At 40.5% G+C, this 14,637-nt stretch overlaps 1 protein-coding gene and 1 long non-coding RNA gene across 11 annotated transcripts in view; one reads left to right on the top strand and one right to left on the bottom strand.

The window, feature by feature from the left end:
• LOC145348869 (ETS-related transcription factor Elf-1-like) overlaps positions 1–14,637 on the top strand; it is a 153,318-nt gene that overhangs the window by 85,351 nt on the left and 53,330 nt on the right. Inside the window, exon 1 of one of the 10 annotated variants that reach the window (XM_080196893.1) lies at positions 3,168–3,605. The exons of 8 other annotated variants lie outside the window; for them this stretch is intronic. In XM_080196893.1, coding sequence (XP_080053019.1) covers positions 3,551–3,605 — 55 coding nt within the window. In that variant the 5' untranslated portion in view covers positions 3,168–3,550. Of the gene's footprint in view, positions 1–3,167; positions 3,606–5,647; positions 5,739–14,637 lie in introns of those variants that run through there. One more of the 10 variants, XM_080196894.1, reaches the window with a different exon arrangement.
• LOC145348871 (uncharacterized) overlaps positions 1–14,637 on the bottom strand; it is a 46,282-nt gene that overhangs the window by 23,296 nt on the left and 8,349 nt on the right. The window lies entirely within an intron of this gene.

Here is a 14,637-nt window from a genome sequence, read left to right on the forward strand (position 1 = left end):
CACTGTGTGCAGTCTGCCGACAAATCTATGATCCTCACATACAGTAACCCAGGAATCTCATCACGGAAGAAAATTCAGATACCCTACCATCATCTTTAATTCGAAGTAGTGTATTGAGCAACATCTGATTTCACTCCTTAAGAGCTTAGAAACGCACTACAAAATTGCTGTACCTGTGCACTTATTTTCCAACAGCACTTGATAATTTTTAGGGTTTATTTGTTAGATTTTACAATGTCCTTTTTCTCAGTGAATGAATCACTGCAGAAAAGGTATTCGAGTCTTGAATTTCTGTAGTTAAAAACTTGGAATTAGGAAAGTAAGGTGTCCTTGTAAATCTGTAGATGGAAAAGCCTTGGTATTGGTATTTTTGCAATAATTTGCTCAGCTGTGCAGAGCTGAGAAGTAGGTTTAATCTTTGCACAAGTTGGTTATTTATAGAACAACATTCCTGTTATCTTACACTTAAGTGCTAATTTAATCACTGGTTTAGAACATTCCTAACCCTCATTGATTTCAAAATGTGAAGTATCCTCTTCCTGACCCTAATGGTCTGAATCCTCTCCTGTACTAATGCATGGAGGTGATAAATCCAAAGGTTCTTAACAAAGGTACTTGCATTAAAGTAGATCCCCATCATTCCCAAGCATTTCAATTCCAGTTTTTTTTTGAAGTGTAGTCACTGGGTGGCATGGTGACACAGCGGTTAGCAGGTTCGATTCACAGCTTAAGTCACTGTCTATGCAGAGTCTACATGTTCTCCCCACGTCTGTGTGGGTTTCCTCTGGGTGTGCCAGTTTCCTCCCACTGTCTGAAAAAAATGTACTGGTTAGGTGCAGTGGCCATGCTAAATTCTCCCTCAGTATACCCAAACAGGTGCTGGAGTGTGGTGACGAGGGGATTGTCACAATAACTTCATTGCAGTGTTAATGTAACCCTACTTGTGACACCTAATAAATGAACTTTAAATTGGTGTAATGTGGACAAATATGACAGACAATTGTAACTCCCACAAACAGCAACTAAGACAAGATGAGTTAATTTGTTTATTTCCTCATCAGTTAAGGAAAAAATCATAAATAGATCCTCATATAAAAATTATAAGCAGGAGTAAGCCATATGACTCCAAGTCTAGTCCACCATTCAATAAGACTATAGTTGACCATCTGCCTCAACTCCACTATCCCCAAATCCCTTTCAGGTCTATATTTAAATCTATATAGATTTAATCTATATCTATTAGTCCTGAATATCCTTGAGCACTCAGTATTTGCAGACTCCTGGGATAGAGAATTCATAACCCTCTGAGCCAATTATATTTACTCCAGAGTACACACTATTCTGTGCCAGTCACCAATGCAGTCTCCCAGTATTAAAATAGAAAGACAATATAAACCTACACGGTCACCAACACAGTTTCTCTTGTAGTATTCACTTCTTTGGACTATCTGTTGAGAATTTGAATGTATGATGTGGCCTTGTTTGAAAAATATTCTCACTCATTTGACCTCACTCTGAGGCTAACATCAGTGCTAATTTGGTTGGAAAATTGGATCTTTGGAGCAGAGAGTAAATTTTAAGAGTTGAGTAAATGTGGATACTTTCTGCGATATGGAGGTCAGGTTTAGGAGTCACAGTGAGGAAGATTAGACTTTAAATATAAAGGATTATTTTCAAAAAGTCAATGGTTTAAGTATGAAATATTTCAATAGTAAAAATAGAAAAAAAAATGGAAATTTTAAAAATAAGAAAGTATAACTGTCTTTCATGACCTTGAGATGTCCAATTTGCAACCAGTGACATACCTAATGTGAAGTCACTGTTACACTGCAAGGACCACCATAGCCAAAATTGCACATAGCAAGATCCAACAAACAACAGTGGGATAATGGCCAGATAATCTGTTTTGATAATGTAAGTTGAGAAATATATGTTCAGCAGGACACTGAAGTGAACTCACCTGCATTTTCTTCTCTGAATATGGCTAGAGGATGTCTTGCATTTGCCTTTGGGAATAGAGAGGGTTTCAGTTTAGCATCACGTCTAAAAGACAACACCTCCAATAATGTTGTGCTACTTTGGGACACGAACACAAAACCACACCAAAGGAGTGCATGAGTTTTGAAGATGCAATCTTTCGGATGAGACCTTGATTTAACACATTTGCCCTTTCAAGTGGACATAAAAGTTCCCATGGCACTATTCAAAGAAAAGGAGACATCTCCTTGGTGTTTGAACAATATCACGATGGTGCAGTGGTTAGCACTGCCGCCTGACAGCACCAGGGAGCTGGGTTCAATTCTCAGCTTGAGTAACTCGTGCGGAATCTGCATGTTCTCTCCGTGTCTGCGTGGGTTTCTTTCAGGTGCTCTGGTTTCCTCCCACAGTCCAAAAGGCGGGCTTGTTAGGTGCATTGGCCATGCTAAATTTTCCATCAGTGTACCCGAACAGGCGGTGAAGTGTGGCAACTAGGGGATTTTCAAAGTGACTTAATTGCAGTGTTAATGTAAGTCTATTTGTGACAATAAATAAACTTTTAAAATACCTGTACTTGACCAACGCCATCTACAATAAATTGCCCTGGTCTCTGTCACACTGCTTTGTGTGAGGTTAGCTGTGCGCAGATTACTGATGTGTATCCTGCACAATAACATTTCAAATATATCTCGTTGGCTGGAAGGCACTTTGAAAGGTGCTATATAAATGCAGGTTCAATAACCTCGAGCTTTTAAAAATACCCACTTTAGAACATTTTAGGGGGTGATGCTTTTTGTAAAAAAAAAATTTGCATGATTCTAATGATCAAGTTACACTGAAATATCTTTTTCTCTGAAACGATTCCAGCAATAACTAGACATATAAAGAGATGCAAGGCCGCTGTTTTTCAAATCGGGCACATCATTTTGCTGCTGCTGAAATTTGTGTGTTCTTCCCTCCTCTTTCTCCGGGTATAAGGGGAGTCAGGGACGATGCTGGAGCTGTGAAGGGCACTGCATGGAAGTATTATTTCACTGCAGTGATCACAGGCTGAATGCACAACTCCTGAAGCCAAGGTAAAGCTTTGTTTGAAATCTGAGTGCACCGCTCACCCATTGAAGTCTGAGACCCCGCCTCTCCAGGAAGTGCCGATGCACCGACTATTCTGCACATGGATCGACCTTTATCCAGGAAGTCTAGCAAAACATTGGCGTCGACCATTGCAGCAGGCGCTGGAGGTGGCTCCGCTGCAGCTTGTTCATGGGCTCCCACGGCCAGGGGCACTGGCTTGCCAATGCAAGCCTGAGGTTGCAGCCAGCAGCAGGCAGGAGGGGGATCTGTGCCCCCTTTTTGGCTGCATGTTCCTTTGCAAGAGCAGACGGGTGGGTTGGAGCCCAGTCCTCTTCCCCCTCCAAGTCCCTGTTCCAGAGCTTCGGAGTGCAGCTAATTTCCGGATTCTTTCCCCCTTTACTTTGACCGAGGAAGACTGCACAATAATCTGGAGTCTTGACAATAAGACTTTCTGCTTTCCTATTGTTTTGGGGGAGAGGGGAGGGAGGGGAGCTGGGTTAAAATGGCCACAGCCCTTTATGAGGGACGTAACCAGCTGGATCTGTTGATAAAAGCAGGTAAGAGCTCGAAGTGGAGGGGCTGTGTGAGAAGGAGGGAGAGGAGTGTGAAATCCTGCACACAAAAAGGGGAGGGGGCGGGGGAGCCCCTTAGCAATTTTGAGACCAGGAAGTTAAAGGGAAATCCGATTTATGGCACGTTTGAATGAACATGTAAGGTTATTGCAGGATCTAATGAGTGGAGAATGACAGTATCAATTGATTTCAGTCTATCTGACTTGCTGTGTGATGGGTATAAATTTACTGCAGTGCATTTGCAGAATTAATGTTTTTCTCAGCCAGCAAAAGCGTCACCAGCTCTGCTCTGTGTATCCCGCCCCCTCCCCATTCAGTGCTATTTTCAGACATTGCACATGTAATTCATTAAGGGGACTATTTCTTCCAAATGTTTTGGACTCCCTGTATCAATATCTTATTTTATAAAATTGACATTTTATTCCACATCTGGAATCATCTGTTAATTGAGTCAAATACCACTGATTTGTTTACATTCTCGAACCAACCCAAACTCGAGAAATTTCTTCCCTCAACCTCTTGCACCTCTCAGTCCTCCACTTAAACTGCTCCCTATAACCAGATACGAGGAGGTGGTGCTTGTAGCTTGGTATCAAAATAAGTCTGATTACGTTCCTGTGAGGTGCCTTGGGACATTTTGCCAAGTTAAAGGCAAGCTGTTTGTTTTACGTTTTTGTATAAATAAAAAATCTCAAGTTTTATAGCTAAGACACATCGTAGCAAGTGGAAGTGAGGTGGGAGGCATTTTACAGTAGTAAGCAAGAGATGCAGTGGAATTTAAAATAACCTAGAATAAATAGGCTGATGAATTTCAATATTATCTCCACTCAGTTTGATGCGTATTTGCAGGTTTTATTCTCTCTGTCCTGTTGTGTGGACAGCACCATTACAAACCCAAGGCCAGATTTCCAGACTCCATTCCCAAGTGGTTAATAATTATTTACTGCAAATGGATTGTGTAACCTGAGTCTTGATTATGTCTGACCTTTTATTTATTCCCATTTTTTTCTTGAAGGATTATATTTGATGAACTGTTTCAACAGTTGTGACCAAAGCAATAAAAGCAATTTAAGCTTTTAGTTTAATAATTGTACTTCTATAAAGATGGTGGATTTGCATATTACATTTGATATATATCCTATGTTTGAGTTTACCTCAGTTTCTCTAATCTCCTCATAAGAAACCATACTAGCCCAAGCTTCATTAACTACGTGGAGAGTGGGATTTTAAGTAAATGGGATTGTTTTCTGAGTAGTAGCAATGACTCAGTGGTTATATTCTTGCCTCTCGAGGCAGAAAGTTGCGGATTCAAGTCCAACATCAGAGACTTGGTCATTGACTCGTCAATGCAGTACTGAGAGAGAGCTGCACAAATGGAGGTCTTTCAGAAGAGATGTTGAACTGAGACTGGTCTGCCTTGTTAAGTTGATGTAAATTAGGTGGATGTGCAGCGTCAATTGAAGAGGATCATACCTGCCATAAGTAACTGTGCTGCTGTTTGTGCATCTTCGCTCTATGCAACTAGGCTGATGCGTTTCCTACTTTTGCAGCTAAACTTCAGAAGTATTCTATTGGCTATAAAGCAGCTTGGGGAGTCCTGAGGTCATGGAAGGTGCTATATAAATTCGTATTATTTATCTTCAGCTGTCACTAATCCAGATTGGAGTAAATGTGCTCTGCAAGAATGCATACTAGGGAAAAAAAATGCTCATCCATTTCAGGTGTGAGTTGATTTCTTACCTCCTGAACAGTCAAAATGAAAGCCCTGTTCACAGTATATCACGGTATTCTAAATGTTGAAATGAGCTGCGAGGTCAGGGAATCTTTCTGACTTCCCACTGGAGAAGAGCAACGATGATGATGTGCTGATATTCTTGCTAAGCTTCTCCAATAGCCCATATCCATTTATGTACACTAAACTAATGTCAACACAGTTTCTAAACTTAGCGCAGGCAGTGGTGTGTCTGGGGCCTGCCAAAATAATGGGCAGCTGATCAAAGTGCAGAATGCTACCATTTACAAGGGGACTTGTTTTGTGGTGAGAAAACAGATTGGAGTCAACAAAAGCAAGCTTTGTTTTCCCAACACCTCGTAAAAATGCATAATGGATGTTTTGAAGTAAGCACCTTAATTGCTGTTATCTTCAGTATTGACTGAATTTCAATACATAGATGTGGAAAGGTTTATTTTTAGACATGCAGTCAAGTTTTTTTTAAAAAAAAGTTAGATTGTGATTAATTACCCCCTTTTGACTTTTTATTTCACCAGTCAGTGGTGTCGATATTAAATGCAGGCAGCTTGGAGGAATTACTGAGTTTGTCATTTTAAAGTGTTCTCAGATAAGTCATCACCCTTGCATTAATTCAGCAATACTTCCATTTCGGTTTCCTGCTGATGACGGAATTACTATTGATAATTAAAAAAATTTAAATTCATTCAAACTAGGTTTCAGTACTGATTTGAACTGCACAAAGCAACATGGTAAAGGTTAAAACATGAAAGTACTGTTTTTAAAAATATTTACAGGAAATGAGAAATGAACAGATTTATTTTTATCCAGAAGTGTCTGAGTATTTAAATTTAGTCAGAAACTTGTATTTATGTAACACCATTTTCCATGCTGCCTTCACAAAGATGCAGTTTTTCAAAAAAGCACTGAGCTGAGCAAAGTTGTGAAGGAACTTCAACCAAAGGATTGAATTTTAAGTAGGATCTTAAAGGACAATGGGGCAGGAATTTAAAGAGGGAATCCCAGAGGGAGAATGGGGCCTATGTGGCTGCAAAATGATGAGGCAACAGGAAGGGGGAATGACGCATGGCCAGAATTAGAGAAGTCCATTTGGATGGGAGTGGGGAAATAGTCTTTCATTTTATTTGTTTATGGGATATTGCTGACCAGATCAGCATTTATTGCCCAAAGAGGGTGGTGATGAATTCCCTTCTTGCTGCAGTCCACTTGGTTTAAGTTCACCCACAAGTGGTGTTGGGGTAGGAATTCCAGGATTTTGACCCAGTGATAGTGAAGGAACAGTGATATAATTCTGAATTGGTACGTGGGGAACTTTCTGCTCTTGTTCTTCTTCTAGTTGGTAGAGTAGGGGGTTGGAAGGTACTGTCAAAGGAACATTGTAAACTGCTGCAGTGCACCTTGTAGCTGGCACTTCCCTGCTGCCACTGTGCATCAGTGGTTGAGAGGGGGAATGTTTAAGCTGGTGGATGGGATGCACATCAAGTGGTTTAGTTTGTCCTGGAAGACGAGGTTCTTAAGTGTTGCAGAACTGCACTTATCCAGGCTAGTGGGGACTATTCCATGTTGTTGTCTTGTGCCAGGTAGATGGTGGATAGGCTTTGGAAGATCGCAGGATCAAGTACTTGATGCAGAATTCACAGCTTGATCCTGTAGTCACAATATTCGTATAGCTATTGGTGGGTGAGGATGTCAGCATCGCATAGGCTGAGGTTAGGCATAGGTGAGTGATGTTACGTAGGTGGAAATAAATGGGCCTTGTGATGGAGAGCATTTGGAGTTGGGAACTCAGATGAGTTGAATAGAACATTAAAGTGGGAGCAGTCAGATGTCGAGGAACAGCTGAGAGGGTGATTGAATTGATTCTGGGATCAGAATTTGATAGTAAAAAGTCTGACAACACCAGGTTTTAGTCCAACCTATTTATTTGATAATATTCTCACTAGCTTTCGAGGGGACAGCCTCTTCGTCAGGAATTTGATGCAGGAAACAATAGTTTCTTGAGGCAGAATGGGGAAAGGGGAGCTATTCATGGTGGGTTTGTTTTCTTTAAAACCTTTTTTGTTGTTTCTTACAATAAAATGCTGCTGATAGAATGCTGAGGCTAATGCTTGACGGAAGCATTGTGTTTTTAGCATGCAGTTATCACAAAGCTGGACTATAGCCCAGTGTTACATGTACAATTTGGTACAGCCATTCATCAGCTGGAATTTCTTGCATTTGAACAACTAACACCCAAAGGATGAAGGGAGAGCAGGAAGGGAGATGGTGGACAGAAAGAATTCACTTCAACCCTTTACATAGTTGCTTAATTGAATAGAATGATACACGTAGCTAGTGGGAGAAAAGCAGTCATTTCAACCTCTTTACAATGCAGCTACTTGTAGTTTGAAATTGTCACTGACAATTTTGATCCACTGTGCATTTGATAGTTTTTCCACATAACAACTCATTCTGATACTTGCTTATTGCTGTGCACCCATAAAGCTCAAACTTGTAAGAATGGTCTCCCTTAAACAAGACCTGAAAAATCAATCCATTCTAATGACTCCTGGAGGAATTATGGGCACTGTGTAAACACAGCTACTCTATTCCTGTCAGCAACCCTGAAGGACTCTCATTAGGATTGTTGGGAAACGGCTGCATATTTCCAGGTTTCCATGACTCGGTGAGTAAATATTCATTTTCTGATACGTGTTACATTATCGAAGAATCTATTTAGTAAGAACAACTCTTGACGCTGGGTGGGAGAGAATGTGAGTGGATTCTGTTACCAAGATCAGGATACCCCGGATTGATATAAACTGTGAGCAAGTATTTAAAAGGCAATTTGTTTTCAATTTTTGAAAAAGTAAGCAAAAGTCATGTGGGGACAGGATTAGGCCATTCTGGCCTACAAGCCTGTAATGACATTCATTCAAATCATTGCTGATCATGATCTCAGGACATTGAAAGTAAACAAAGACTTGTATAGCACAGGAACAGGCCCTTCAGCCCACCAAGCCTGTGCCGATCACATTGTCCTATCTATATCAACTGTCCGTATTCCTCTATTCCCTGCCTGTACCTGTGTCTATTCAGATAGGTCTTAAATGTCGCTAATGTATCTACCTCAACCACTTCACTTGGCAGTGCATTCCAGGCCCCCACTTCCCCTGCACTTCTCTATTGAACCTTTTCCCCCTTACAAAATTCTCAACAAATATATATTGTGTTGAAAAATTAAAAACAAATCACAGGAAATGCCATCAGTGGCTTAATTTAAAAAAAAGTAAAGATTGTATTGGGTTAAATGATGATGTCAAGAAGAGTATTCACCTGAGGACTAAGTTTTATAAGGATGATCAGACAATTGATAGAAGAGTGTTATGAGACAGTTTGTGGAAGTTTAGGTAGAAAGTAGGAGTAGGCCATTCAGCTATTCGAACCTGCTCCTCCTTTCAGTAAGAACATGGCTGATATGAGTGTAACCATAACATAGAGACATGGGCACAGAAAATAGGAACAGGAGTAGGCCATTTGGCCCTCTGAACCTACTCCAGCATTCATTGATCACAGCCGATGGCCTAGTGGTATTATTGCTAGATTATAAATCCAGAACTAAAGTTCTGAGTACCTGGTTTGCAATCCACCATACCAGCTGGTGGAATTTGAATTCAATAAAAAAAAATGGAATTAAGAATCTACTGATGGCCATGAAACCATTGTCGGAAAAACCCATCTGATTCACTAACATCCTTTTAAGGAAAGAAATATGCCATCCTTACCTGGTCTGGCCTACATGTGACTCCAGAGCCGTAGCAATGTGGTTGACCCTCAACTACCATCTGACAATTGGGGATCAACAATAAATGCTGGCCAGCCAGTGATGATGTGGGTATGCTGGCGTTGGACTGGCGTAAACACAGTAAAAAGTCTGACAACACCAGGTTTTAGTCCAACCTATTTATTTGATAATAGACTCACAAGCTTTCGGGGTTAGCCCCTTCGTCAGGTGAATGGAGAGTTCTGGCCTCAGACAGAGCATATAAAGCACAGACAGTTTAGAGATTACTGATTAGAATGCGAATCCTTACACCTAACCTGCTGTTCAAGACCTGAAGTGGCTGATAATGTGAGTGGAAGGAGCACTGATCACAGTTTAAAGAGATGTGTATTGTCTCCAGACAGTACAGTAAGTGAGGTTTTGCAAACCCAGGCAAGTCACGGGGGTTACAGATAGTGCGACATGGACCCAAGATCCCTGTTGAGACCGTCCTTATGTGACTTGCCTGGGTTTGCAAAGCCTCACTCACTATACTGTCTGGAGACAATACACATCTCTTTAAACTGTGATCAGTGCTCCTTCCACTCACATTATCAGCCACTTCAGGTCTTGAACAGCAGGTTAGGTGTAAGGATTCGCATTCTAATCAGTAATCTCTAAACTGTCTGTGCTTTATATGCTCTGTCTGAGGCCAGAACTCTCCATTCACCTGACGAAGGGGCTAACCCCGAAAGCTTGTGAGTATATTATCAAATAAATAGATTGGACTAAAGCCAGTGATGTCCATGCTCCACGAATGAATTTTTTTAAAAAGCACGATAATCCAACTCAATAGCCTGATCCTGCCTTCACCCCATATCCTTTGATCCCTTTTGCCTCAAGATGTGTATCCAACTCTCCCGTGAAAATATACAATGTTTTGACTTCAACTGCTTTCCCTAGGCCCACCACACTCTGGGTGAAGAAATTACTCCTTCAACTGTGTAAAAAGAAATAGTAATGCACGTAAATGTAAATATGACCTTAAGGCTGAGCCAGGAGAAATGTGATGGACAACAGGGAAATGGTGGAGGTATTGAACTGATATTTTGAGTCTAGCTTCATGGTAGAAGACAGAACATCTGTACCAAAAATAGAAGGGAATCAAGGATCGAATGCGAGTGGGGAACTTGCAGTATTTAATATTAGTTTTAAAATGTTGCAACAATCAATGTGACCAAAAACCAATGAATTTTGATAAACTAAAATATAAAAAAAAGTTCCATTTAAATTGGAGTTTGGGAGCTACAATTCTCAGCAGGCCTCGGGATCTCTGTGCATGAATGAGTTGGGAAAGGACTACATATACACAGTTCGTCTATTTCGGCAAATTGCAACTGGGATCTGGCCCTGCATCCCTGCACAGTAGAAAAGGAAAGTGAAAGAGTGGAAAATTGCAGGTCAGGTGACCAGGAGGGGCGCAGCATTTGAGAGAAGCTGACCCCGGGAGTAGGACATGGAGAGACAGACGAGGACAAAGATCAGAAACAAATGCTGTTAAGTTGAGAAAAAGGAGCAGAACAATAGGCTCTGAATTAGACAGAGAGCACTACAAGGAGCAGACTTGAAGAAAAGTGGGCTCAAGAAAAGCCTGAAGGTCTGGGAGAGCAGCAGAAGGCTGGTGATTCTATGTTGTGGCTGTTCACGCAAAGGTACCCGTTTGAAGCAGTGATGTTTGGTTTGGCACAGCCGAAGATCTGAAGTTCTGCTTGGAAGATGTAGCTTGAGTGTAAGCAGAAATCTAGAAGGGGAAAAAATTTCAGGTGAGATGGAACCCCTGGAAGTGGATCCTTGTTGAAGCTGTCAGAGTGGGAACAACAGTTGCAGAGCATTCCCATCCAAGTTCTCCAAATGTGAAGAATGACAACCATTGTGAAGAAAGATTTTCAGTGAGATCAGTTGGGTCATGGTGTGACAAGTGGGTTGGTAAGAACTCCATGGAATTTGTTTTGATGTGTCTGTCACTTGTTTTGGCATCAGGGTGTCTGACCACACTTTGCCTGTTAAACACATCCGTATAGTTGCCTTGAATATTAGAGTATGAGAGAGATTTGGTAAGCTCTTTTATCTTTTCAAATTTGTATGTATTGGAAAGATATAGCTGGGTTGAAGAAATTATTGGAAAATTGAGTCATTTTATTGTGTTTGTATTGAGAACTTTCCAAACTTTTTGGCTGGCGTAATATAACTCATTTTTCTTATTAAAGGTTTTTGTGCATTAAAAGTTCTTCAGCAGACTCCTGTGAATTTATTCAGTAACTTTCCTGCATGGTTTTTTTTTAAAAAAGCAGTTAGGATCTATGAAGCCAAGTTTCATTCTGGGATCTGATTTGTTCAGTATTAACATTAGCTTGGGTCATAACAAAGTGGGGGCTTTTGTGGGATTCATGAATTGAAGTGGGGTCTGCAAATCCTCAAAGTAACGAGCATGTGAAACATAGGAACAGGTTTTGCTGTGAAGCATACCACACTTTTTGGAACTCAAAAATGGCTCTAACGTAAAAAACGTAACTGGATTATTTGGCTAAGGCTAATCTGAGAGCATTAGGTAAATTGAATGTAGAAATAAAAGCAGGATTTTGTAAGGATGATATCAAAGTAACGACTCAGTGTTTAGAATTAAAAGGGGAGACAGCTGAAATTGGTATATCACAGTTAGCAAAGGCTGTGTTTTAAATGAAGCTACTTGAGATGGAAAAGGAAATGAAAAGGCTCAAACCGCTGGAAAAAAGAAGAGAAATGAAAAATCTCATTTAGCAAAAGAAGTGGAAATGTGAAAGCTTGAGCTGGAGCTTCAAGAGAGAAAAATATGGAAGAAAAGAATTAGTGATTCAGGGGATGATTTTGATTTAACTGAAAATCATTGTTTAGTGCTCAAATTTACAGAGAATGGAATTGAGCGGGCAATGCTAATGAGCTTGTCAGTCAAGTTTGGGACCAGAAAGAAGAGATCTAATCCAATGTTTTCAGAATTTACTGAGGGGAAAGCAATGTTGTGAGGATCAGTGGTTTCAGTCACTGAAGTTAGAGAAGCATTTTGAGAATGTGAGGGAAATTATGACAATGGAGTCATGACAATGACTTTGGAACTATTGCGATTGTTCCTCATTCACCTACTGAAATAGTAGATTTTGCTATGATTAATGGTTTGGTTAGTGGAGATAGTAACATGGTGATGGTAATTGCAGCAGGCTTTTGATCATGCTGATCTTGCCAAACTCCCCAAAACAAGAGAACCTTACTGCCAATAATAAGCGATTAAAGGAAAGCCTGATCAGCATAGAGAAGGAACCTTCATGTACAAAAGACGAGTTTGCTAATGAAAAAGATGAATTGATGAGAACCATTGAGCACCAATCACAGGATGTAGAATGCTTGAATGAAGATTTGAACTGTCTAAATGCTAAACTGGCAGAAGCAAGTGCCACAAAGGTAAATCTTCAGTCAAAATTTGAGGAACTTCAAACATTAGAAGTCTCTATGAAATATTGTCAAAAACTCCTTGAACAGGAAAAGGCATTACTGTTGAATTAGAATGGTTGGTTGGATTTGACTTGATTTGATTTTTTTTATTGTCCCTTATTAGTATATAGTGAAAAGTATTATTTTTTGCGTGCTATACTGACAAAGCATATTGTTCATAAGGAAGGAACAAGAGTGCAGAATGTAGTGCTAATCATAGCTAAGGTGTAGAGAGATCAACTTAAGGTAGGTCCATTCAAAAGTCTGACAGCAGCAGGGAAGAAGCTGTTCTTGCATCGATTGGTACTTGATCTCAGACTTTTGTATCTTTTTCACGACGGAAGAAGGTGGAAGAGAGAATGTCCAGGGTGCATGGGGTCCTTAATTATGCTGGCTGCTTTGTTGAGGCAGTGGGAAGTGTAGACAAAGTCAATGGATGGGAGGCTGGTTTGCGTGATGGATTGGGCTACATTCACACCCTTTTATAGTTTCTTGCAGTCTTGGGCAGAGCAGGAGTCATACCAAGCTGCGATACAACCAGAAAGAATGCTTTCTATGATGCATCTGTGAAAATTAGAGTTGTAGCTGTTGTGCCAAATTCCCTTAATCCTCTGAGAAAGTAGAGGTATTGGTGGGCTTTCTTAACTATAGTGTTGACATGGGTGGATCAGGTGGATGCAGAATTAAATAAGACGAATGAACTGTTAGAACTTAGCCATGAAAAGAACAAAGAAATTCTTGAACTCCAATACGATTTGGAGAACCAAAAGAATGAACTGTATGGTATGGAAAAGCAGATGAGGAAAATTGTAAAATACTGATTAAGGAGTATTGAATGAGTCTAGAGTGGTCAGCAACTGCAGAAAAAAGATTCTGAAGTGAACTGAATGCCAAGATGAAATGTTAACTTTGTTTAAGAGTTCCACAAATAACTCTGAAGTTGCTGATATAGTTGCTAAGTTAAATGAAAAGATTAAAAAACTTCGGAAAGAATTAGGAAAAGTAAATGAATATTTTGCAATTGTCAAATAAGCAGATATAAGAATGTTCAATTTTTGAAATGTCAACAGGGAGAATACAAATGTGCAGGAGATTGGAACATCTTGTAGATAAACTAGAAAATTGTGAATGGAGAGAGGAGAAAGTCCTTCAGTGCAAGTTTATTCATCTGGTGTTAATGCAAACAATGAAAAGAGACAATCTGTGATCAAAGAACTGAGTGAGGAAGATCTTTCTTTCGGAGTTTTGTTTAAACTGGGAGTGTAAAACTGGAAGTAGGCCCCAGTGATACTTGGGAAGGTTTTTTTTATTTCCCTCCCCCCCAATAAATTTGAACTGAGAGGAAACCTGAGACTCTAGACTTCGAGTGTCCCCTCCCTCCCCCCATCTCCTCTAACCTTTAAAGAAAGGCTTGGAGTGAGAGCAGGGAAGCTTTCTACTTTTTTCTTTTTTCACTTATTTCCTTACCCCCTTAGATTAGAGGAATATCAGGCAAGATCTTTTTTTTCTCTTTAACTAGAGGGAATGGCAGCGAAAGCAGTGCAATGTTCCTTCTGCAGGATGTTTGAGATGAGGGATACCGTCAGTGACCATGCTGATTTCGCCTGTGGGAAGTGCACTCAATTCCAGCTTCTTAAAAGCCACGTTAGGGAACTGGAGCTGGATGAACTTTGGATCATTCAGGAGGCAGAGGTGATCATCGATAAAATGCTTCAGGGATTTGGAGACTCCGAGAAATGAAAATAGATGGGTGACAGTGAGAGAGGCTGGGAGGAAGCAGCCAGTGGGGGGGATTCCCTGTGGTTGTTCCCCTCAGCAACAAGTATTCTGTGTTGGATGCTGTTGAGGGGGATGACCTACCACTCGTAAGCCAGAGTGACCGGACTTCGAGCATTGAGTCTGTTCCTGTGCCTCAGAAGGGAAGGGAGGAGAGCAGTAGTAATTGGGGACACGATGGTTAGAGGGACAGATAGGAGGTTCTGTAACAGCAAAAGAGACTCACG

This window comes from Carcharhinus amblyrhynchos, chromosome 10 (genome assembly GCF_965287045.1).
Source record: "Carcharhinus amblyrhynchos chromosome 10, sCarAmb.v2.hapA, whole genome shotgun sequence".
NCBI classification, from domain to species: Eukaryota; Metazoa; Chordata; class Chondrichthyes; order Carcharhiniformes; family Carcharhinidae; genus Carcharhinus; species Carcharhinus amblyrhynchos.